Consider the following 27082-nt stretch of genomic DNA (forward strand, 5'->3'; position numbering starts at 1 on the left):
CGCGAGTGATTATTTTATGCGTTTCAACTTCAAATAGTGCTACGTACCAATATTTGTATTTCCAGTGGACTTGATATTTATTTATGCCTCTCAGTTTTAGAAATTTTCTCGAATGAAATATCACAGAACTGGATCAAAGTGGCTTTGAAAAGTTTTGAAATCAAACTTTAAAATGAAATGTACGAACGTAACGTTGGCTCTTAATGGATTAATCTTGTCACACAGTACTTTATCGGAAACTTTTTATTACAGATGACGGTATATACTACTGGCGATTGAAAGCAAATAAAAAAGTAATAAGACGATTGCAACTACGACAAATCTACTTTAGATGATTTATATCAACGATACACCTTCACGTAACAATTTCTAAATCAAACACACGGTTTGCTGATCGAAATTTACGAAAGAAAAGGCAGTTATCAAGCGGGGGTGTGGGAGGGAGCAACGGGCGAGGCTCGATCGATAATTAATTAAGCATGATTGCGGAGGAACGACAAAATGTCACGTCTCATCGAAAGTTTCCGCGGCAGCCCTGGCAAGAATATCGTTTCGACGTAGTTGCGGCAACTTCTCAAGTAACGTACAATGAGAGCTCTGCAAACAGTGTCTCGTGAGGATGGCGTTTATCTTTCATTCGTACGTATCTTACGCGGAAGCCTCGCTCTCATTAATGTGTAATGGCGTAATCCCCTCCTGTCATAGAGACGCGACTCGTGGACCACCGATAAAACGAAACTTTGTTCCTTGACGTAATTGAAAATCTTTGATCGAGCCACGATTCGCCGGGATTCCAATCTGAATTATTTGATCGTCTCGCGCTCTAACGTGACCGACCGAGAGACGAATTCTTCGCGAAAACTATCACGTGCTTCGCCTCAAAATTAAAATCATTTCTGAACTTCCAAATTGAATTTTTTAACCTGAAAATTGGATGGTCGTCTTCGTTAATCGAAAAATTTTAGTTTGATATCATTTTAGCTTGATATGAAGTTTCGAGGAGTAGGAATTTATAATGTGTAACGTATTTATGAATTCACGTTATAAATTCGAAGTAAATCGAACGTAACGATATTTAATTTTTCATTTTCATAATCAATAGCCAATTAATTAATAGCCAAAAATAAATAACCTTCTATCGATATTTTTAATATAATGCGATAAAAAATCGTTACCCTGTTAAAAGCTCTTTCATACGCGTCGAAATAAACACAACGTTCGAATATTCGTAAGTGGTATCAGTCCGTACGTGGTCAGATAAAATTGAAACGCCAACGCACCAATTATTCCGAGTTCGTGAAGTCAAACAAAACCAGTCGCTGATCGATCCACGTTATAATGCCGGTCGCATCTTCGCCGTAAAATGATCTTCGTCGACTAAACTGCAGTAATAAGTGCGACAAGGGCTCAAAGGAGATCGCCGTTCCGCATGTAAATACGATTAGTTCCGCAGCGTAACTTCATTTACGTATATTAAAAGCGCAGATAGCCCACTTTATGCAAACGACGACAGGATGGGCGTGGTGAGAGGAGAGCCAAGTCCCAAGGAGAGAACCGGGATAGGTGGAGAAGGGAGCTCGGAACGAAAACGACAATGAAAAGAAAAAAGAAAATGTTTTGCCGGGAACAATAAAAAATCAGGGAATCGACGGACCAAAGAGGAACAGTCGTCGATTTTCTCTATCAGTTTTTCTGAATCCTGATTGTCAATCGCTAAATACTCCATCCAACAGCCCCAGAGTCTTTAGCGACTTTTCGCGCGACTGACGACGTTTGTTCGCAAAAAAGATACCCGTAATTACGAGCTGTCTCGTTATGAAAATATAACCGCGGTTAAAAATGGAATGTTCCGCTTCTCAGACCACGCTGCTTGTTCGGTACGCAACCATACAACGAGAACGACGTCGATTTTTGCGTCCTTCTAATTTGTTTTCATTTTTTGATAATGGAATATTTAGATGACAATTGTGCAATAAGCGAGAGTTGGTTGTTTGGAAGAATCGAGAGGAAAGCTGCTGATATATCACTTACGCCAGAGCTGTCCACGGGCAGAGCTCCTTACGCGGCTTTGTCCTCTTCTACCCGCGGCCACTAGAAGCAGACAGATCAACGCATTTTCAGGCCACGTTATGTTCGTTGATACATATGTTCTGGTAATAGAATTTATATAGACAGCTTCTTATATCATAGAGCTTAGCTTGGACAGCACTGACATATGCCATATACGCCACTACGTATTAATAATTTCAAAATATTGGAGTGAAAATGAAGGAAGAGAAAAGCAGATCATACGACGCAGGCTGTTCAAGACGTTAGACATGCCAAACTAATATAATTATAGAATTTTTCGTTCGCCATGTTTGGGTCCCTTATACAACTACGGTTGGTCGATGATTATTGTCACGGAGGAACGTCGACCAGCTGCAACTATTCCACGACTGTACGTTCGGATTAGCAATGTCTCGCGGTGGACGTTTCGCTGTTGAATACCGCCGCGCCAAAACTATTTTCACTAATGAAGCGCCGTTAAAACTTTCCCGATATGCCCTCCTACGAGGCTGGAAGTCTGGTGATTCCTTCCCGGACCAGTATATACCATTTGTCTGCTGTTCGATCGCCGGATATTCTAAAACTGCACGCTGAATATTCCTGCTAATGATTGCGCTCATGTTACGACCACTCGATGTCGTCGGGATTATGTACCACTTTACCGAATCTTCCCTCAGTCGTACGATAGCTTCTGAAACCGATATCGCGTGCATCTCATTCCGTTTTCCGTTTTCTCGTTTCCTCTTTCGCGAGCTGCTTATATGCTTAGGGTTGTAGACGAGAGGCCGCTCGATTCGATAAACTGGCTTAAAAGGTATTTATAGAAATTTCTGTTTAAAACGATAACGAATTAGCGAAGTAGACGTGTCAACCCGTTGATAGCGTAATAAAATAGAGAACCATATCTTCAATTCATGGGCATTTCCATAACAACATTTAACAATGTCTGTGTGACGAAAATATTGAATAACGCGAACAATATGTAAAGCTACAAACTTTTAACCATTTCATACAACGGGACAACTGTGGACTGTTACATATCGACTAATCCGAACATACATGCATATTCATCTTAAAAAATTAACAAGTAACAAATATTCAAAACCACGTCCCACTGCTTTTTCCAAAAGTGTTACCATCGCGAATTTGCATACAAAACACCATCGACCCGATCTTCTCCTCTCGTCGGTATTTTTATTCAATCCGAATACATTTACTTATCCAAGGCACCGCAGTTTTCCTACTAACATTACCAACATCGGTCGCCTTTCAATTTCGGATGTGCCGAACCGTTCGCTCAACGACGAACGGGAACGACTTCAATAATTTCGGATAGTCGATTGCAAGAGCGTCATTTTCGATGGAAATTTCATAGTCAGCCAGCGGAACTTCCGGTTTGGAAGCGCCGGCTTCTTCCTGACGCTCGCTGCCGTTCGCGCAAGCATTTTTCATGCATTTATTTGACAATTTGGCACGGTCCGATCGACTCGACCTCCAGCTCGACCTCCAACTCGACCCAAATCGGCTCCCCTTTCGGCGCACTCACAAAAACCGTTGAATTATTTATATTTTTTTCCGGTAGGTCGCAGTTGCACCGCGAGATGCAAATGCATCTACTTTTTTGTTGGCTCTTTGAATGCTTAATGCTGTGCCTGGCCGTGGTTGACGAGTCGCGATCGGTCAATGAGCGAAAAGATTCAAATGTATGATCGCGGACGAGTCGAAGGAATTCAAGGCACCGCTATCTCGCGGTTTCTAGTTTAATTATTGGTATCTGCTGATTAAAAAGATAATAAAGAACTCAACTTATCGTCGCGAGGTATTCTATCAGTGAAGATTCTGATAATCTACAGCTATATAGTAATTAGAATTCCTTATCGCTTTAATCTTTGTGAATAGCGATGCAAATAGGAAATAATATCGCACATACTAATTCCTGGTCGCAGTTATTCGAGTTTCGCGAATGTGAGTTAGTTCCTTTCAGAACGGCGCACCGACGCCCTAACAGCAGCACAACTATAGCTTCGTCAGAGCTCTGATGACACACAGATACCAAACTACTGATACTGATACTAATGCATCACTCTGTCGTCAGGAGCTGATGAAGCTGCAACGTTGATGAAACATCGTCGGAATACTGTTCGAAAAGGGCCACAGAGTTTTCACGGGAAAGGCTGCGAAAGACAAGATCAACTTGCACGCCGGTGAAAGCCTCAAAAATCTAAATTTCGAGTAAAATACGCGAATGACGGGCTGGGAAAACGTTCCGATGTTCGATAAAACATTCGGTGAACTTTTATGAAAACGCATCGGCAGCATTTTTGGGACAATAACGAATAGAGTTTGCCAGTCAGATGTATTGATAAAAAAAGAAAGAAAAAAAAATTGGGAAACGCAGCTCTCGTAAAAAAGTATACAGAATGTAGAGAAATAAAAATGAAGGAAGGTACGCGTTATCGATACGTGCCTCGAAAAATAACTCGTCGACCGTAGTAAGCACGTTAATTGCCCGAATGATCAACGATAACCGGTTCAAGAAGAGTACGTTTCATTATCGAATCTGTCTGGTTGTCGGCAATGCGTCGATTGCAAACGATACCTCTTTATTCCTCGGTTGTCTATTCGTTTGAATACTAGCGTTTATGAAACTGCTATCCCCAGAACGGCTGGTTGTATAACACGTAATTAAACTGATGAACGGGACAACGATTAAACGTGGTCGAGGCTGATCGATCTGGATAGTCGTGCATGCGAGCTCGCACTGCCGGCAAAAGTTAATCGAAATTGGCAGACGTTGGCCGAAATTGATGAACACGGTGTATCGTCGGAATAGTGGGAAAGCAAAGGAATAGAAATGTCAATAAAAATGTTTGAACGCGGTCAAGCAATTAGGAAGTCGTACAAATGCGTCAACAATAAATCGATTTACAATTTTCAGCGGACTATTAACGTTTGAGATACCAGATAATAAATAAACCGCGATTAGTTTTATAATTAGCCACGTATTTATCGTTACATTCGCCTTTTTGTTACAATTCTGCAGGGCCTTAGCATTCTTTTCATCGTAGATAATAACATAAGGTAGCATTAGCGGATAATCAACGCGAAGAGCGATCAAATAACACCGTTCGTGAAGAAAAACAAAAGACAAAAAGGGTCGGAGTGCAGGTTCATCGCGTCTTTGTTCGTAATTGAGACAGCAAACGAGGAGAAACAGGTGGAGCCAGAGGAAAGGGTGCAGGAGAGCGAACGGAAGGGAAGGTGAAGTGCAGGTGAAATCGATTTTAGCCGACTGGTGCACCGACCTATCGCACCAGTCTCGAAAGTTACGTATTAGGTGCTTCAACCGTAATAGGTGCAATCAAACGTTAGGATTACGAGTGGTGCACTGGATGGAGAAGAGAAGAGAGGGGAGGAAGGGGTGGAGTGGTTGAAGGGAGGAACGGGTTGGCCCAAAGTTTCAGTTTCAAGAGCATAAGCGAGTGTGCGACTGTACAAAAGATCGTGCACCTGTAACAAAACTAACATCGAATCGTATGCACAAAATTCGAGCAGCGAATCGAATGCAGAAAATTAAAAGTAACGCGTGTCATCGACGCTAATACGCATCTAATCCATTTTACCATTTTTTTTCTTTTTTTTTTTTGTAGTTGTTTGTTCTATGTTTGGTTCGTTTTATTTGTAATTTAAAAACTCGTAGATTGACCATAAATTGCATCGCTTATTCGATTTCTATTCTGGCTATTCAATTTTATCAGCGAACTCCTACCTTTACGTTTAGCTTTACGTTTATTTAATATTATTTATATTTGTATCTACATTTTAAATTATCGATATTTCCCAGTATCACCCCTTGTCGAATGTCGCAAGGGAAAATAAAATATTTCACGTTTCTATTCCCTCGTACAGTCTTCACCATGATTATATATATGATAACCATAAAAATACCTCCGCTCCGATCCCGGTGCAATTATTTCAACTTCGAACGCAATAACAACTGCATCGACGTATTTGCGCTCCACGTGAATTTTTTACCATTCCGCCGGTGCACCAGGCTTTGCTCTCAAGATTCGTGGATAAGAAAGTCTCCATTTGGACCGCAGTACGTGTGCCGGATGCGTGCAAGTGCATGAGAAAAGGAACGAGAGGGTGAAACAGAAAATGAGAAGAGGAAAGGAGGGAAAAGACAGAGCGTAAAGGTGCGAGCACATTGCGACAGGTAAAAGTCGGTTGTGTACGTGTCTGTTAGTCGGTCCCCACTATGGTACTTCTGTGTCCGGCAAAAGTCCGCAGTACGCCCATGGGGCACTTTCATACCCCTAGAACGTCTCGACCGGAAGAGTTTCGCGTGGTCCGCCCATTGCTTTTCCCTTGCATTCCTCGCCCTACCATCGTCGTACTGCCTTCTTCGCCGTTTCCATCTTCCTGTTCCAGGTTCTCCGGTTCACCGGTTAAATAAATACTTAAACGCGAACGAGGGCGACACTCTCTCGTTGCTCGTCTCGCTCGAGATCGTGTTATTACCCTTACGCCTTTTGTCTGCTCTGTCCTCAGTGTGCACGCGTTATAAGCCAACGATATGGAGAGAAGGAACTGCGCCAGAATAAATTTTCTTGGAATTCTATGAGACTTTGACGGTTCCGCCTACGTGCTGTATGCGCGAGATTCTTGATAGCGTAATTTATGCAACGGCGATCGTTAGAGCGTTTCCAGCGATCGTTCGGTACCGTTTTGGAACGGCTGGCTTGGTGTAGGGATGCATGCACGATAATGTCGATCCTAGCTAATTATTTTCTAGCGTGCTTGCGGTTTGTTTATATTAAAGTCGATTAGTGGGTTCTTGGGTCGGTTCTTTGATCGAACTCGTCGATAATTCCGAATAATATAGCGGCGTGAAAAAATCTCAGACCGTATTACGTCCTTTTCTCATGACTTTTGAGCATGTCTCTTGAATGTTTCAAACAAATACAAACAAAATAAACAAATGGTTAGACTGCAGCTAGAATGTATGTATACGAAACTTTAGAGAGAAAATGTGTAAAATTTGTGTAGTCAAATATATCGATGCACAACCTAACACTTTATATTTTTAAAAATGTTAAACGTATTATATATAACTGGAATATTGTACTTTTCTGAGTGCAATATTGATATATCGAAGAACAACTTGGCAGTTTCCCAATTTGATAATATCATTTGAAACACAGATCGTGTTTTTCTTGATCGTCTTGATATTTTCGTTCATCCGCTAAAATATCAACGTTGTTGACATTAAAACGATAGTGGTTTCGACGACTCCTTCGCTGTCGCTCATCCCTCCACAGTCGTTTCGCCAGACCAGTTGCCAGGATCGGCTAATAAAAATCGAGCGTCAATTGCGCAGAACAAACGTAATTACGCTCGACTTTCGAAAGCGATTACGAGATTTTCTGGTTGCCCGGGTTCACGTGCTCCACGTCGAAAAAGATCGTACCGCCAGCCGTTTTCTAATCGACCACGATTTCTGGCGGCACTCGTTTTACGGATAACAACGTGGCCAGACTACTTGCCGGCAATAGTCAACTTAACTGGATTACCTAGCCATGTGTGCAGCAATTTGTCGCATTCTACGTGACTAAAACTTTCCGGTTCGTTCTGTGACATTTTCCAACTTGTTTACAATTCATTTTTGTAGAACATCGGTTCTCGAATAAAGAACATGTAAATTCTAAAATCGAACGACCTCTCGTCTGCGCGTGACATGCAACTACTCGAATATTTCTCCATTTTTATTGTTCTTTAAATGCGTTCTTTCCACTCGATACCATACATGCTGTGGCTATCATAAAGGTAAAAGTGCCCATCTATCGAGTCACGGCTTTAGGTATGAAAAAAAAGAACAAATAGAAAAAAAGGAAACAAAGAAATAGACGAAAGAAATGGATTGAGGCGAGTAGGAATATAAAAAGAGATTCTAAAAACGTTGGTTAGGTCTTGTGGAAACGATTCGAGAGAAAACCAAAAAGGAGCGAAAAAAGAAAGAAACACGGAGAGAGTAGGAGGAGGAAACAGGCACCGTGAATTACGGCCGTAAAAAAAAAAAAAAAAAAGGAGAAATGACCTTCTTCGATCCATCCCTGCATAATTAATTACTTTCTCTGGGATGCAATTACGCCGCGTTTCCAACTGAACCGCTGAAATGATTTTCGTAGCGTGGAAAAACGTCTCGACAATAACACATCCTCCCCCTGACCTGTCATGATCTCTGGTAAAAAAGACTGAGGAAAAAGGACGAAGAAAGGAGAGCGTTTTCCAGTCTCGGTCAACAAACCTGTGTAAATAAAATCTACATTACGCGCTCATCAAATTAGAGATTTACCACACGCTGACTCTCTAATACATACGACGTGGTCTCTGAGTTTGGATAAAACTCGAGTTCGTAAAAGTAGAATTTAGTAAGAGAAGTGTTCTTTGGTTCGACATGTGAATATTGGAATCGGCATTTGCCACAAGAGGATCTTTCGTTTCGTTCAAAACGTGATCAACACAAACAACTTTGTGCGAAAATAATTTTCGAAATAATACGCGAATCAAGAAGTGTAATAAGATGAGAGTAGAATACGGTAAATCTATACAACTATGACGCAAGAGACTAGTATAAAATGTGCAAACACGATGCAAGAGACTGGTATAAAATATATGTTATATAAAATATGTATAAAACGAAGCAAAGCAGAGCGTAAGTAGAATTAGTCCGTCTATGGCCAGACACGTTTCACAATCTATATATCAAGCAGTTTCTCAGAAGCCATAAAAGTTTCCCAACAGTCGGAAGAACTTTCTTTTCCATGTAAGATAAAATGCCTTCTCGGGCAACGATGTTTCATATAAATTATGGCTGATCTAATTAATACATTAGACACGACCTTCTTCTAACAAAGTTATCATAACCTGTACAAAATTATTCCACCAAAGAAAGACTTGGAACAATTTGAATACTTCTAATTACTTATTACGAAGGAAATTATACTCTTCCGATAGAAGCTTGCAAACTCGTTCAAATTCTTTTCGTTGATCAGAAACGAGCTTTATTAGCCTCCGTATTACTTGCCTGGTATTAGTGTTTACCTAAGTGAAACCATTTTATTAGTAACCACACGGTTTAATAATCTTACTGGTCTAATAGAGCGGTATAACTTTATCGCTAATCTTCGTGAATTATTCATCGTAGCTGCCAGTTGATCGATGTCGTCTTTTAGAGAATAAAATGACGGCATTGTAGAGAAAAAGAGACAAGTACGAACAAGAGTAATCGACATCGATCATTTTCACGTGATTTCACCAATCGAAATTTGTTCATCGATACTCAAACGCAGAGAAGTCTGGGTCAGCGAAAGGATTGATATCGAATGAACGTGCAACTCTGATAAGCTTCGTCTCGCCCTGAGGTCGAGCGATGCCCTCGATCACGTACACGCTGCACCACCGGTTACGAACTTTATTAATTTTCTTTCTGTCGAACGATTCATTATTCGGTTAGTTCTATTTATTCTTACCTCACTTCGAGAAGCGTGACTGATTACAACGTGATTCGATGATCTAAGATTCGTCTGCAGTTGGAACTCTATCGGATACAGTAAATAGAAATTAACAATTGTTTAAAATATGATACGTAAGACTGTAAAAAGTTAGTCACGACGCGAGATTCGCATACAGCGAATTCATAAATTCGAAGTTTCAAGAAAATCAGATCTATTAACGTATTAAATGGCAAACGTATAGTGGCGAAAATTGAAGAAAAAACTTCAGCAGAATCCCAAAAACGTCGATTAACGGGTCATCGCACGTATTACGACGCGAGGATAAAAAAAGTAAGCTGCTTATCTCGAATGTAGAGGGCAGGAATATTGGCTGGGCGGCGGGAAACTTTGGGGAGAACCCTAATTCTCTATATATTAATCGAAGTTGAGCATTATTAGCTCCATGGACCACTGCTACCTCTGATAAGACCATAATCTCCGATCCTTCATCTAACCACGAACGAAGTTCGCACCAGACAGCCCGTATTTCCTTTGAAATCCACGAAAAACGTCGTAATTCGACACTTAATTTTCTCTCAGCGTACTTTTCTAGTAGATCGTTAGCAATATTATAATTTGAAGCCTTATTTAATATTCTCTTATAAGAAATTTTAATCTTCCTCCGCGGTGAGTCACATGGCGGATTTTAATGGATTGAGAAAGCGACTACGGTTGTCGTTGAAATCCGATTGGCGTTTCTTACCCTATATATCTAAGGGATTCGTTAAATCGTTCGTAAAATCCAGTTCATTCCTTCGCGCGAAACGTTTCGTCCAGATTTCTTGCCCGTACAACTGTAATTCACAATTTTAACACTCGTTAGAGCGTAATTAAAAGAAGGAATGATAAACGTCCGCTGGAGCACGACCGCTGGCACAACTTTCGCGCTACAAGCACAATTTTTACCCATACCCGCGACCAGGTCTGAAAATTCACGGAATTTTCTCATAGGGTATTTCAATTCGCAGATATTCGCACATAGCGTGCCTCTCTCCATTTTACTCTCATCTTTGTCCCTTTTCTATACGTTTCTTTCTACCTACGTGCGCATATGATACCATTGGTAGATTCAGCGAATAAAAAAAAATTTTATTGGTACGGGCACGGCTGGTCGACAGTCGTTCATCGCCGGTATAAAAATTTCCTTCAGGCATTAAAACTATAAAATCACAGACGGTCTGTACCGCGATGAATTGCAACTACGACCTGTACTATCATAAAGCGTCATAAACACATCTTGAATTACCGTTACGATAATTTTGTTTTTCCGCTGATTCCTTCAATTTTTCAGTGCTTGCTTCTTTGCTCAGCAAAATGACGAAGCGAAGCATAATTAGAGATATATGTACTTAATTAGTTTTTATACCGATCGATTTAATGTCGATAATAAATTATGAACATATAAGATATACATAGAATATTTGTTCGCCTTATATCCGCCTGACAATACAAATTTCTCGTTTCCTGAATCGTCTACAATTGATGGTAGGGTGTTTCTCGTTATTATACCCTTCGAGCTCGATCGAAGACGTATTGTTTGATAAATCAAATGTTTCAATGCAGTAAATTGAATACCTCGTTATACATTTTCCATCGCATCTAATTGGCGTTATATTTTCTGTCAGGCAAATCTCATAGGTAGGAAACTACAGAAAAGAAAATGGAATCATTCACAGATTATTTAGTATGGGAAAACACTAACAAAACAGTAAAATTCAATTATTAGATTATAATTATCCAAGCAGTAGAACGTTCGAATTCGTTGAACACAATTACTCACACTTGTACTATGTTAATAAAGCAAAACGTACAGCAATAATATCTCCAGATATCTTCGATTTTCACGTGGCTGCATAAGTAATAGATTGGCGCATTGGCTCGCACAAATGTAATATCAATCCTTTACTCTCAATAATCTTATGTACCAAGGGAGCAATACGATCCCGCTTAAGTTTTCTCGTAAACTCACGACTCTTCCAAGATATAACGCATTCCCTGTTGTACCCGCATTGTACGACTTCCGCGCATGTATTCCACGCAAGCGATTGACCGTGTTTCAGTAGTGAACACGTGTGAAATTACGGCTCGTGGTGCCACATAGAGCCACCTCGTCGTTAAGTCCGTGGGTTGTCGCCGTACCACGCCGATTGAACGCGGCCCGGATGATGCGACGCGAGCCAGTTGCGTAATTAGCAATAAAGATCGAATCATGGCGCGTGCGAACGTGTTACCTTATTGGAATGTATTAAAGAGCTTGGTCGCGGGTCAGGTTTAAGTACAGCCACGCTCGTATTGACGAGAAAATGGACGCTATTCCGAGAATAGTTCCCCGGAGACGGGGTTGTTCGTCCCGAGACGATGAAGTAAACCGTGCAAGATGGCTGCGGCCGCTATCATGGGAACGATTACTGTCGAGGTGTCTTTGTACCGCGGCTGAAATCGGAATCGCCGTGATCTCGATTATTCCACGCTTTTGCCATCCGGCTTCCGGCGTTTTGCGCGTTGTCCACCACCGCCGAGTATGCTGATTTCCGCATGAAACAAAGAGCTACGGTGAGAAAAGGGGAAAGGACCGGCTGAAAGGAAGACACTGAAGAGACGAGGATGAAAAGGAGACGAAGAAACGTAACGGAGAGAACGAGGCAAAGCAACGATCCCCGAAGACGCTGAGAAAGAGAGGGTTGGAAAAAAGGCAAAGGGTAGCTTTGCATCGGGAGGTCGAAAGGGCGAAAGACGACACCAGACGCGCGTAAAAGGGTCGGTGAAGATTATTTCCTAGAATGGCACAGGCAAGTTCGTGCATCCTGAAATGGAACCCCCGGGCTGTGTTACTCTTCCTTCTGATTCTCAACCGAAACCTCTCTCTTCTTCTGCCTTTCTCTTTTCCCTGCGCTATCCATACTCTCTTTCTCTATGTCTCTTTGTTCCACCCACACGGTTTTCCTTTTCTTCCTTCGTGTCGTTGGTACTTCGTGCACACCGGTGTTCCGTGTTTTTCACGTAGCAAGTGAATGACCAGACGTGGGAAAAGTCAAGGGGTAGCTCTTTGACGATCACTTCGCAGCAGACAAAGGGTGGGCAACGAATGAAAGGATCCGTACGAACGAGGCAAGAGTAGCTGCGCGCTCGTATTTCGTTTCCAACGACGTGGAAAGTTTCGAGTTCCTCTTGAGGAAGCTCTCGACGTTCCTTCTTAATTATCAATACGCCAGATTCCTAGAGATTCCCTGTATCTACGATTGATTCAATTTCTTACATATACCGTACATATAGTTCTCGTGGGTTCCACGCGTTTAATCGTATTCGAATTTTTATTTTCTATGTCACGTGGTAACAAATAATTTTTCTCAATTTCCTGTTTCTTCCATAAACGATTTTAGAAACATCGACGGCAAATGTTTTTCGAACGCATTTGTTTGCGCTCTTTATGTTTCACAGATGCAAGATATTATAACCTTCTAAGTCGGTCAAAGTCTAGCGCAGAGTAATCTATGATAAAGAATGTGATCGATTGCGTACAATTTTGATGGAAAGGCGATCGTTATTAACAAAGTGCAGAAGAACTTCCCGCCCATCGTAGATAATCTTCCATCATGTTAAAGTGACATAAGAAAGAAGTCGGAGAACGTTAGCTTAAAATTACGTAACCGTCTAACATCAACTTCACTTCGATCGATGAAGAAAACGATCATCTTCTAATTAAATCTAATTGAAATTAAATTGCACGCTACCTCTTTCACGTTGCTTTGCTGCTCTTAGAAAAAAATTCATTTCTACAACTTAATTTCTACTTTACGTTATGTTGTGAAATTACCAGGCGTCTAACGTAAAAGATTCGTGAATTACCGTTAAAAAACGACCAGGCATATAAAACAAGTGATTAAGATAAATTTCTTAACCCTGGAAATAAGTGAAAGGAAAGTTTAACGCGGCGTTTCGTTGCATGCGGAACAGAAAAGTTCGTGGCGTCTGAATTCTAATGGACTGTTTAAAATATCCCCGACGAAGATCCCCGATTATGGGCAGAAGGGAGTCGTTGAAAAATCTGGTCCCGTAGCTTTGAGCCCGCTAACGGGAAGCTGCGTCAGCGACCTTGAAAAACTCCGCAATCTCTTAACTTCTTAACTTTTACGAGCGTTTTGTCGGTTCTGTTTGTATTGCGGTAGAAGTTCGTTTGCGCCGCATTGTTACGCTCCCACTTCTAAACCGAGCCTGGAGCGGGTAAACCGTAAAAAGGGATATCCGTGATGGATTGAATACTAACATAAGGTTGAATGAGAAAAACAAGACGAAAGATAATCGATACGGTTACTGTATCCAAGAGTATGATTCTTTCGAAAATCTATATCTTCGACGTGTTTTTAATATTTTATAAAAATAATTAATAAGTTATATTAAAGTACGATATAAACGACCATTGTTGCGAAGAAAATATAAAAAGCAATTAGCGACCTCGCGTCCAGTGTATCCTTCAATTTACGAAAGTTCAACTTTTGAAAAGCTGTTGAAACTAAGTTTTTTCATAACGCAAAGAGGAGAACTTTCGAGACGTGGCTGCGCGTCTCTTTCGTTAGGCACAGTATCTGAACGAGAACTAGAACAAGGAAAATTCGATGAAAGATGTTTTACGAGCCTAACTGGCATTATGAAAGTCGAAAAATTCTACTCCGCGAGATAACTCGACTCGACCTCAAAGATTATACGATACAAAGAGTATATCGGAAGATTTCTTGGGGAAACATCATAAAGGATGAATTCGAAAATATCTGGAGTAACGTGACACGATTGTATTTTAAGAATTCCAAGTCTTGAGCGAATTAATAATTAACGTTCTACCGTCTCTTGTATAATGAGCCAATTCGACTTAAAGAGCTGGCGACTCTTATTTCGTTACGAAAATATAAAATGAACGAGATCGAAGAAAGCAGGAGCAGAAAATGTAAAACTTGCCGATGGAAGGAGAAAACACGAAGTTACGTTCAATTACGTGGAGAATGCAATATCAAACATAAAAGTTCATGTAACGAAGCGACATAAGAGAAGCACGGTACGAGTCAGAATGCAATGCGAGTGTTTTGCTAGCCGGTGCAGCGTATGAATACTTTGGAACTGTACGTAAGGTAAAGAACGACTCGGTATTCAGTATAAGAGTATCTCCTTGGACAAACGTTGACGACAGTCAAACAGAGACTTCTCTGTTCAAAAACTCGGTCTCGCGTGCGTACAAATCACTTCTTGCTGTCCTTTGTTTTTACAATGCCTCTGCTGGTCTGACGGTGTGATTCGGGCCCTTTTTTATCTTCTTCATTGTTCCTCCGTGGATGGCGCCGCCGCCCCTTTGTCTCATCCCTTGCCTCTATCCTTCGCGCGTCGCTCCTTGCATACAAATGCGACCATCTTCCGGTCCAAAATTACCCTTATCTGGTTCGTGCCAATGTTCGAGCGTACAACGGAACAAAGTGCGAACGTATCATACCGGTGGGATTCCAGCGATATAAATTTCAAGTTTTTCGTATAGTTAAATCGTGGGCCGGAAATATGCGAGCGCTCCCCTGTCGTAGATAGAGTCTAACCTCTTTGAGGGTATCTGCGAGAGATACGGATTAAGAGAGAACGAGAACACGTTTTCTTTATGTTAAATAAAAGAAGAGCTCGTTGGAATCTCGGATCAGGAAATTTGTAGTAATTTTCAAATCTATCTACGGTTTCTGATTGTATCTTGAAGAGGTTATTAAAGAAAAACGAGACAAGCGGAAAGCTGTATCAAGAGTTTAAAACTGTAGCGCAGGAAGCTAAAGCCTTTTATCAGTTGAAGGTAAAGTTTTGAATACCTGATACTAATCGAAATAGAAGAGCCGCTAATGGCTAAATTGACGCAACGTTGCGTGTTAGTTCGCGAAACAAGAATCGTTAAGCAGTCGCCACCTTATCTCTTCCGCTTGACGACGCTTTCTGTCGAAGAAGATCGCTTCCGGAATCTACTTAGGTCCGATACGCGTGTTTAATTCGAAGTTATGATCTTTGTTCTCCTCGCAAACGATTTTAAGTAATCGAAATTGGAATATAAACGAAGAGTGCAAAGGAACCCACGGACGCGAAACAATATTCTATCTAGTTCCATAAAACTACGAAATAAATGTAATACGCGTTATATTCTACACCGCGTGACGAAAAATCAAACTCTATTAATTTATTAAGACTCGCATAAAGAAACGAATTTATGTAGATATCAAAATATATAGCCCATGTTATTTACAGATCTCGAGATTTATTGGCGCCGTCCCGAAACGTTATAGCTTGCATTCGTGATTGTATTTCCAGCATAAAAAATGGATCTCCGCATGTACGGGCAAACACAAACGAAACATTGATAACGGAACAGTAGCGACATCAGTTTCGGCCGGGATTTATGCCAAAGCGATAGATTTCGCGGTGAGTTCAAAAAAAAATCGCACCCTCGGGAGAAATACCACACTAGACGGCACGTAACTTTTGTGAAATTTAAATCCTGACTACAAGAACGAACCGAGAGGTACGAGATTTTAGTAAAGATATCGACCGGGTTACAGCTCGTGTTGGACGAACTCAAGCGGAAGAAGAGTGTTGTAAGGCCCTTTACAATCTATAAACTAGTTTATCGGAAGTCAACTTTTCACGTTCCACCGAGCGAAAACACGCCACTCGCGTACAGATCGTGACCACGAGCGAACCACTGTGACTTCTGGAATCTTTTTACCGTAGAACGAAAGAGATTTACTTTCACAGTGTTTTGAACAGAAACATTTTATGGATGTAGCTACAATATCTTGCTTAGAAAATTAGAAAATACTATAGAAAAGATATATCATTGATAAACAAGATAAGAATAGAATAATTTATCACACGAAATCGAAAGACATGCTTAACAAACGTCTACTAGCGAACAAAGTTATTTGCAGAAATGCAAGAACATCGAACTGAAGTAATAAATAATAAAGATTTCTTCGGTGCTTCTAAATCTGAGTATTAAATTGTCGTACATTACGCGTGATATCTTCAGCGTAAGATTTTCTAGCGTAACTGTTTGAAAATATTTCACCGAGTATCGAACGATATCTTCAAAGCGTTCAACGACAAAACGTCGCTCTGGGCCACGTAACAGAAATTCAAACGCGGACAATATCTATACGCAACTAGCCTCCATGCGGACGCGTGTAACTCGTAACTCAATTCGAACGGACGTTTGATAATGCGCGTAGATGCAAATACGATGGACATTTGCAACAACCTATTTTGAAAGCTAATCGCTCTAAGAGAAATATTTTCCCGAGAAAATAGTAGGAATGCAAACAGCGCGATAACAACGCGATGTTTTTGCTGAGAATTAAAAAAAAATTGAAAGCTTGCAGAAGATATGATATAAATATCCTATTGTAATTCATAACAAAATCCTCCGATTAAGTATATCGTTTCCTGTATTTATCTAACTTTTGGGAAAAGTTTCCTCGTACCACTTTTTTACTGAGCTTCTCAATTAATAAAAAATACGAAGAGACAAGAAAACAGTGATAGGTATATCTCCTGTATTTCACGCATAAACAAGAGAACCGACAACACGTGTTTAAGAATAATACACGTAGCTAAATATTACTTCACCGTTTTATACAGTTACATTGAAAAATTTGCGAATGAAATACAGATATATCGTTTAACTGTAGAGAAAAAGTGCGCATACCACGAGTTATATGTCCTAAATTTGTCAAACAGCCAGGCTAAACGAAAAAGCCATGGATGGGCAGGTAAACAAAATGATTCGCACTCAAACTTTTCAAGAAACTTATGCAACATACGTCTGATCTGATTCAACAGCGCGTTTGTCTTGCGTGAAATATATATCTTTGAAATATCCATTCGGGAAATCCGATTATCTCGGTATCTCGGTATTTTTCATTTTAGTTTGCATTGTAATCCTGATTATAAAGTAAAACAAATATGATAATAAATTCTATGAAAAATCGCTCACACTACGTTTCTTTCGCTTGAACTTCCCGTTTTCTTTTTCTTCCTTTTCTTCTTTTTTTTTTCTTTTCTTACTTCGCCTTTCGGTTTCAATCATTTCTAGCAACCAAACTTTGAACTTCTTGCTCTTTCTGACGGTAACTCTTGAACCGCTTTTGTCATCCCCAAACTTCAACAATCTTTCTTCCCTTTATCCATCAATTCCTTGTGGCCCCCGATCATAAAAATATACCGGTATTTCCAGCCTTTAAAATTAAAGCGATGGTAACATTTTCTATACTGTGAAAACAAACAAAACAAAAAAACAACAACTTCGTCCGCCTTGTTTACGCAATATTCCACAATACTACGTTTTGACCTTAACCTGCGAGTAAACGTTTTTCGCGAACCACACACGCGAACAGAGACACACGAAAACGAGATCGAACGAAAGATTCGGCAGCGGTATATAAAGTCCGGAACGAATCTATAGGACTTTAAACGCAGCAAGAGGATTAAAGGGATATCGAGGAGCATCGAAATACAAATCGAATGAGGCTGAATCGCCTGTTGCATGCAGATAGATGAGAACTCGGATGCGAGCTGGCCGAAGGGAGAGGTTTGGTCAATGAAAAAAAGAGACAAAAATGCTGGAATGAAAATCACCCTGTTTTTCCTGTAACCTCTGTAAGTGTTCTTCCCTTAAATATTCTCCGTAATCGGCAATCTCGATCATGCAAATATAGCGGTCGCGCAGCAGAAACTGCTCAGACTGGAATGAAAGTCCGCGCATTTTTCGAATTAGTCCGCCCGGTAATGGAGCAGAGAGCCGTGGAAATCCGACGATTCAATTTTCGCCTCGTCACGCTTCGCCGTTTCAATTTTCATACTCGTAAACGGCGGTGCTGGTTTGCGGCTGTGTATTTACGATCAAATTCTAGTCAATAACGTTCCACGGTCGCCACGACGTTAAACACCGTGCGTAGAAATGCTCATCTATTTTTCGCCCGTTAAATTGACGAAACAATGGAGAGTTTCGCGATGTGCGACGACGGACGCAGGCAGGTGATAAATTCGAAAAATTCCCGCGACCAGGTGAACGCTGCTTTTCTTCTTTTTTACGTCGCGTATCTATCGACGTCACAGTTGCAAAGTCGTAAAAATATTTATCGAAGCATAATAAAAAAACAAATAGTACGCGAGTGGAAACCGTTTACGGCTCTCCTTTCAATTTTCACGACAATCTGCAATTTCCTCGTCTGATGAGCGATTTAAAAACACAAGACACAAAGAGGAGACGAAAGAAGAAGCGGGTTGACAGCCTGTTTAAAGAGTGCCGAAATTAAATTGTCACCCATACGCAGAATCTCGTACTTATCGCCACAGATTAAGATAAAAGACGACAAATTTTGCTATGCAGCGCCACACACCTTTCATGATCATGACATGTAATCGAATTGCACCTATCGTGTCTGTTAATCACGAACACGCGGCTTTTCGTTTCTGCAACGTTATGTCATTTTCAACAAGCGGATGTTTGTTCTATTTATCTAAAAGCTATGACGTTCTTTATCGTCTCGAGATAATTGAGAACGTACGAATACTTGTACAAGTACTTCATTGTACGCGTTCTAATCTTACCGTATACCAAATCAGTACCATCGACAGCGGCACGAAGATATATTAGATGTTAGGTATACCCTATACTTTATCTATATGAATTTCGTGAGTGGTATTGTAGTCTGAAAGCTGCATTTCGCTCGACAAAGCGTACACATAATGGAAACGTATCGACAATGATGGAATTGGGAAATCACGAAAACCTTAGAATCGAGACGATTGAAAAGAAGGAAGATGTTACTTGGTGATATATATCGATCGATATTTCGTATTGTCGATATTAGTCAGTAAGATACATTCAGTACTGTACTGGCTATTTCTTATCAACTCCCATATCGTAGTAGGTCATATTTAGAACAGATTTTTCTGATAAAATATATAGTTGTGTAGATTCGATGGATATCCATCTTTTGTTCTCTGTTAAACGATTGGGTCGACAAAACGACTAATCTTCAGTTCCTCTTAAAATCATAAAGGCCAACCTTCCAACTATGGTGAACTTCTGCGCGTGTGTGAATGAGGATAATGTTCAATTTGATCCTGAACAACAAGAGAGCGACAGCAAAGTTCCGTGGAACTTCCAAGTTATAATTACCAGGTAGTTGGACATTTCAGTAATTAAAGCTGGAATCTTCGTAGTTATTCGAAGTTGATTCTTAAAATTATCTGGGTGTTTCTCCGGCGGTGACCCTTTTACGATGCTCGTCGAACTTACTGTCGTTACAGTTACTTACTCGACGACTTTCGCGACATTTATGAATTTAACGCACGGTGAAATATATTGCGGTAAATCCTGTTTTTTCTCTTTTTTTTTTGGTATCTGCTTTCATTAAAGAATTTTTTTTATTCCGCCATTTATTTTCTAAGCCCTTTATCAACGCGAGGAAAAAATATCGCTGTACAAATTTGCGACTGACGAACGGATCTCCCTCCAAATCAAAATTTGACACTTTACCGGAATACAGCTGCCAAAAGAATATCGCGTGTCAATTTCCACAAGGGTAAACGAGTTTCATAGAATTCCGAATAAATCGCCCCGCGTTCGTACGAACCTGGCTAGAAGAAAAGGATTAAATTACACAGCAGGATGCGAATCGTGGTAAATTTCGATATTGATTTTGCTGAAACTCAACCAGGAGAAACGTTCCCACCCTTTTGCTCCATGGGCCATCACTGGTTCCAATTGAAAAACGATGCGACACACAGGCACTAGGTATTTCCCAATAATATCGTGCACGAAAACTTCACGTAGTCATCGCTGGATCGTTTAAGTGCCCTACGGTTTGGTCGTTGTGAAATTTTTCGCGCGAACGATGATGTGAAAAATGGTTTGGCCATGCGGCGAACGTTCCGTGCTTTTTACTTTCAGCCCCCTTTTCTTCTTTCGAATTCTATGTATTTTATCCGGATTTCAAGCGTTTGATGTGCTCTACGATCCAGCTAATTGAGAAGCATTCGATCGTTGAATGGTTCGAGGCCTCTCAAAAACGAACAGATGATGTTTCAAAGAAATCCTTTATACGAAGATAACTTTCCGTCCGATTTGTTGAATTTCTCTCACAAATATTACGCTCTCTTACAAGTATGCGGGTCGAAACATCGGACATTTTTCTGACAGAAATATCATCGATTTATAATTAATTACGTCCACGTCCATTTCTACATCGAAATATACTTACCATTTTGTAAACGTAACAGACGAAACTGAACTTCGATATATTCACCTTTGACGCCATTAAAGAGCGCACCAGGTAAAAGGCAAACTTTGGTGCGAAATTCTTATGAAATCGACTTGGTTACCAAAAAGAAGAGTCCATAATTAGTCGTTGGCAATCGTTTAAACGTCGCCGAAAGAAGTACGATTACTGTTGGATCCGAAGGTGCTTGAGCCTCGGGCGATCGCAGCTAACGAAAAACTTCTCGCGAGTACGGCAGATTCATGGTATGGTGCAGTATTTTCCGAGCGGCGAACTGCCATAATTCGCTGCCAAGTTCATAGACAAGAGGGTGAGGGAATGAGAAGGTGGAGGAGAGATGCGGCACGAGAGACGACAGCGAAAAAGAGAAAAACTCGAACGAGAGATCCGAAGTTTGGTCCACGGCCTCGACCTCGGGAAAAAACGCATCTCCGAGCGCAATATATCAAAGAGATAGGCGTGACCGAACGAATCACGATCCGACGCTGGCCAACGTCGTCCATCCGGTGCGCGAGCAACGCGCCACCAGTAATACGCCGCGCTACCCCTCCGAGAGATAACCTAATGTTCGCTCCTATTAACAAAAGGGCCAGACCTCACCCTTCCGAAGAATCGCTCGCAAACCATTCGAACACGCAACCCTGGAAATTTGAACGCCCAAAGCGTTTTGCAAATTACGCATCGTTCTTCGAAATAGTTGGACCGCATACTTTCGTACACAGGCGGAGGCAATATTCTCTAATACGACAAAGGTACGCGTTGATTTTCTTTCTCAATTTTCTGGATCTGAATCTACCAAATCCTTCGAAACTTCCATTCTACGCGTTGTTCACTATAATCATTACTTCGCTGTTTTCATGTATCTTTTGCAATTAGACTGTGAAACTTAGAAACGTTAACAATCTTCTCGGAACAAATAATAAATATTATTACGCGGAATAAAACGTGTTGTTTTCGTTAAGAAAGCTCGATTCTCCAAAAAAGCCTGCTCAAAAGTCGCGTGTTTAAAGGTTAATTTCCTTGTTTTCTGTACCTTGGCCATTCCCTGACTCGGCCTGTTAATTAACCGGAGTTAACCGAAGGCCAGGGAGAAACGGAAAGCGGCGGCGATTCAAAGGAATTTACGATTTTCCTCTACCGGTGCGGTAGAAAGAGAAGTGGAAAAAGGAAAGGATTGAAGTATCGAAACTCGGCTCGGGCTGGTGCAGAGGGTTAGCAAGGTTTCGACGTCGGGAGTCGCGTTTCGCGTAGATTTACACGAAACTTCTAAGCTTTGGATGTGCTCGTGGAAGAAGCCGAACCGTAGCCTGCTGATTCGCCTCGCGGTAAATTCCAATTCCCTAGTTCCGTTTTAATTGCCGGCTTAATGCACTTCTGTATTCTCACTCTCGTTCTCTTTTTCTAGCGCATTATCATTGCGTGCGCTACTTGGCTCGCTTTCTTGCACTTGGTGCACGCTCGACTCGTTACATCGGAAAATTCCTTCTATTCGAGAAGCTTTTACACCACGCGAAGTAACCAAGAAACCTGGATGCTCCGAGCCAAAGGACTCGAATATTTCACGATAATTCGATTTCCCACGATACGGTTCCATTGATGCCAGCTAGCGCCTGGAATCATGTCCTGGAAATCCTTGCTCGTGACAAAGACACGAACGTATCGATCGCCGTTAAGAACGTCAATTTGGATTACGTTTATAATATGAAAGGAGAGTTTGATATTCTCCAACATTGACGCGTCGAATTCGATTTTCGAAGTCGAGAAATAATTTTCTAAGAAATTGACTTTTCCTTATAATCTTTACAATCGTGAAATCTTTTCCTAGCCTTAGTCCAGGCTTCGCTATCTCCCGTGTTGAAAATTAATTAGCCAAATCACAGGAACGTCCGACGTACCTGACTGCTAATCTTCGATATAACTACACCGATAAAAAGCACACGTATATCAAAGCTACCTTCGGCTATACACAACCTTTGATTGATATCGGACAACCATCGTCGGTAGCTATAAATTGAAAGACGAATCGACGAACGGTGATTATGTATTAATCCATACGGATGGATTAATAGCCAGGGAAACTTTTGTACGTGGCAGAAAGAAAGATCCAGTAGCCGCTCCCAACGATGCTGCATTCGCATGACAGAAAGACGTACATCACGCTGGTAGATGATCGCTAGAAATGGATCCCCCTTTGTTATATTACGGACGCATTAGTAAAATTCAACGGTGATCCTTTCGTCGGTTTGTTCTACTTACACGTTCCGAGCGACTGATGAGATTAGCGATCGTCATAAATCACGGTTAAGTCTGAGTTATGACACATCACACAAATCTGCGAGAAACGCTCGGTATCTATTGTTTGGTCGCTGAAACACGACCAGTGGAAACAATTCGTATGCAGACGAATTCGAATAAAACGCGAGCTAGGTAATTCCAAGAAACGTTCGAAGCGGTAAAATCTAATTATCCTAGATGCCTCCAGGCTCCGTTGATAGACAAGACGTTTAAATCGGCCCCTGGTGATGCCTTCGCTAAAAATTTCGAACTCTTTTTATCGTTTTTCCCGTTCTATTCCCGTGGGTCGAGCATTAGCCCGATCGTCTAATATCCGTAATTTCCTAAGGGATTTGCACGAACGAGCCAGCTAGCCCAAGGTAGTCCATACACCATAAACGTTTTAATTTCCATCTCGCTATCGGAGTATCGGGCGGCGATCGGGTAAAGAGGCTGCCGGTCGCTCGAACACTAATCTACAATTTACATGGCCTTCTGATTGCGTGTCCAAGTTCACCGGACGAAACTACTGTTCCTCCCGGGATAACGGTTGACAACCACTGCTTCCTTCCTTCGTAACTCCGGATTAGCGTCACTATCGAGGCTACTAAATGTCCGATCGCTATCGTATAGCTGACTCTGATAACAGAGGAGAGCACGCACGCCTAACACGCCCGATTCTCGTGCTAATCACTGTTTTAATCCAATCCGTGATAGCGACGAGGGTTACTCGTGACGATAAATTGCCCGATAAACTCTCCGGCTTCTCTACTTTTTTTTTTCTTTCTCTCTCTCTTTTCCTCGTCCTCCACTTTCCCCTTTCCTTCGTTTCCTTCTTTTTTCCCGTCTTTTTGCTTTTGGTCAACCTGCGAGACACTTTCAGCGAGTAGCGGTGAAACTCTGGGATATTCTCTGCACTCTGCAGCTTTACACGAATCTCAGCCGCTTAACTGAGATCAGCGACGAAGGTTACTATTCCAAAATCTTCCTTGGTTAACGCTTCTAACAGGAACGATTTACTCAGGAACCGCCCATAGGCTACAGATAACTACGTATCGCGATATTTTATCACTACGATCTACAAAGGTGAAATTTTCGTTACCCTTCGCGGAATTAATTCAAAAACTTTCTGCGAATGGTTCGTGTTACTTTAGCATCTTTGATCTTGTTTCGTTCCCTCGTTTTACGGCGAAATTCCGTGACACGGGGCAAGCTACGTTCATCTTATACGAAGACGAAAAGGAATTGTTTTGAATAAATGTATTGAAACTGTCGTTAAAAAAATTAAAATAGAGTTACGATATCAATAACAAATAAAGTTAGGATCCCGTCTATCGGTCTGACCATGGGGCGACTTATACCACTTAAAAATCGCGGGTGGCACCAGCTGTGTGTGTATCTTCTACGATGACAATCGCAAATTAATTCAATTATAATAATTATAATAATGTAATCTATTTTACTTCGAATGCTCGAGTACATTGTTGACAATTTCAGTAAATTTCAAATTAAATGACAAGTGACAGGTCGACCTGCTTTCCGTAACTAGATTAGCCAAGTTCTGAAATTTTGCACACCATATTGTAGTGCCTCACAGTAAAGTGGAATTTCTAATTTCATGACCTGAGACGTGTACTTCGGGACGCGAATTTTAAGTGCCCTACATTATTCAGTTCAAAGTGCCTGTAACCTACCGAGTGACTCGGATAGCTTTAACTTATATCAGCGAGTTCGTCGAATTACTCAAAGAAGTACCTATATATTTCAGTATTCAAAAAGAAAATCTCCCCATATGTCTACAAACGCGTATAAGAATATTTCTATTTAAATCTCCGGGATCTCTAATTTTCAGAAGTCTGACTAAAGCTAAAAGTACGATCTTCTCGGTAAAAATCAAGGAATACGTTGATTGACATAATCGATCCTATAGTACACCATGAGAAAGCTTAGCATCGTAGCCAAACAGAAGAATGTATTCCAGGATAATGTCCTGTTCAACCAAGCGTTTAACGATTTAATATTCGTTGCCGATGTCCTCGAAATTCCTGACCGGCCGAGATCGATATTGTCTCTCGCGTTGCATCGAAGTCGACTTCGCCGGTTTATTATAATTTATCGATGACCCCGCATTTCCATATTACGAGCGTCGACGTTATTACCAGGCAACGGACTCGCTCGCGTTTGCCTTGTACAAATCAGTCATCGTTATGCGCACTGGCAGCGACGTAATTATAATTAACAGTTTATCCGCTACCTGGCGCGTGATTTGCAACGCTATAAAAGAAAGTTACGAACGCCGCGTGATTCACGTTCGAAACGACGCCTCGCATCAAAATACTTCATTCACGACGGCCAACTCGTTCCTGCATTTCTTCTTCTAGCGCCGAGGTAATTGTCGATTAAAATTTATGTCTCTTAATAAATCGTTAATAAACAGCGATAACTTTTTTTCCTTTATGAGGTGACAGTGGCAATCTTGCGATAATCACATGACGAGATAATAAAGTCATGTGTTTTGAAAATATGGAACAACTGTTATTAACTGCGTTTAATATTGATATAATAGATTGATTGGTTCGCGTTTTCTTCTTAATGATCAGATAACTTTCTAACTTGTTTTCACCGACGTTATCCGATTTCTGTGGAATTTGATTAGCAGCGAGCAAATATTATTGTTACTTTGACAGCGGATTGGTGTTTTCTGTCTAGTCGCTGTGAAAGCCGATATATTATATTTGATCGAAGAATTTCTGTCATACCGAGTGTACCGTACCACGCTCAAATACTTTCTTTACAAATAAAAAAGTTTCGAATAAAGTTCACTACCGGAAGCAGAAATACTCAGTAGATAAAACCTTCGCTGAACAGACCTACGGAAACACAGCATACATTGATATAATACGTGCGATATTTTAATTATAAGCTCCTCTATCCTTACGATTTTCTATTATTATTAAACCTAAATATAATCTTACGCTGTATCATAGAAGTTGCACGAGCAGTGCAAAATCCAGCGTGTTTTGTGTCACTTGCTACTAACTATTCTGGTAGTAAATGTATAAAGAACAGCGTAATCCTAATGAATAATCATCTTCCAGAAAATGTACGTTTATTGAAATTGCATTACTCCAGTTGAAGGTCCATATTTACCTAAGTGCATGAAATGACACACGTTTGTTTCAGAATGTTCACATGAGCACGTGTTACGAACATAGAAATGCGTTTAACGAACAGTGACGAACACTAAGGTGCAAAAGTATTGCTGCGTAATACTCACGTGCATTCCCGTTTCTACTCCGTTGCTTGTTCCCCGGACTTTTCGATCGAACAAATATCAGGTAGGAAACCGTTGTAACTCATCGCGAGTAGAACACAACCGATTTTGTTTGTTCGACTGACATTTGATGTTGTATAAAATCAATTCTGAATGTGTTATGGAACTGTGTACTTTTGGCATCGCGAAATCCTCGTCGAAGAAAACATAGTAACTCGGGCTATTTAACTTATTTACTACGACATCGTTTATGATCATAAGACAGAAATTAGATTAAGTAATTTTCTGAAATATTCGTAAACGAAGAGTTATTAGGTTGAAGTTAAACGGAGCGATTAAGCGGAAAAGCGAACAATAAATCGAAATGAAGAAGGTTCATACGCGTACGCGAGCAACATTTTTCCCCTCGTTACTCCAACTATTTTACGTAAAACGCGACAAAGGAAGCAAGGAATACAGTTGTTTCATCGTGGTGGCGAAGGATAAACGTTTTAGAACGGTTTTCGCAAACTGAAAACGCCGGCTGTCTCGGGCGTTAAAGGCTCAAAGGAAGATAACGTCGGGCAAAAAGCATCATTTTAAACGTCACGACCACGTTTAATTGCCGTAGGAAAATTCGTTCTTTCTTTTCC

General features: G+C 40.9%; 1 protein-coding gene across 9 annotated transcripts in view; it reads right to left on the reverse strand.

Annotated features, from left to right (window-relative positions):
• Positions 1-27082, reverse strand: part of LOC138184901 (agrin) — a 388032-nt gene that overhangs the window by 264146 nt on the left and 96804 nt on the right. For 3 of the 9 annotated variants that reach the window (XM_069123339.1, XM_069123338.1, XM_069123334.1), the window contains one exon: positions 2032-2091. The exons of the other annotated variants lie outside the window; for them this stretch is intronic. In XM_069123339.1, coding sequence (XP_068979440.1) covers positions 2032-2091 — 60 coding nt within the window. The remainder of the gene's footprint in view (positions 1-2031; positions 2092-27082) is intronic. 9 annotated transcript variants of the gene reach the window in all.

Source organism: Bombus flavifrons, chromosome 11 (assembly GCF_040668555.2).
Source record: "Bombus flavifrons isolate JBK064 chromosome 11, iyBomFlav1_principal, whole genome shotgun sequence".
Lineage (NCBI taxonomy): Eukaryota > Metazoa > Arthropoda > Insecta > Hymenoptera > Apidae > Bombus > Bombus flavifrons.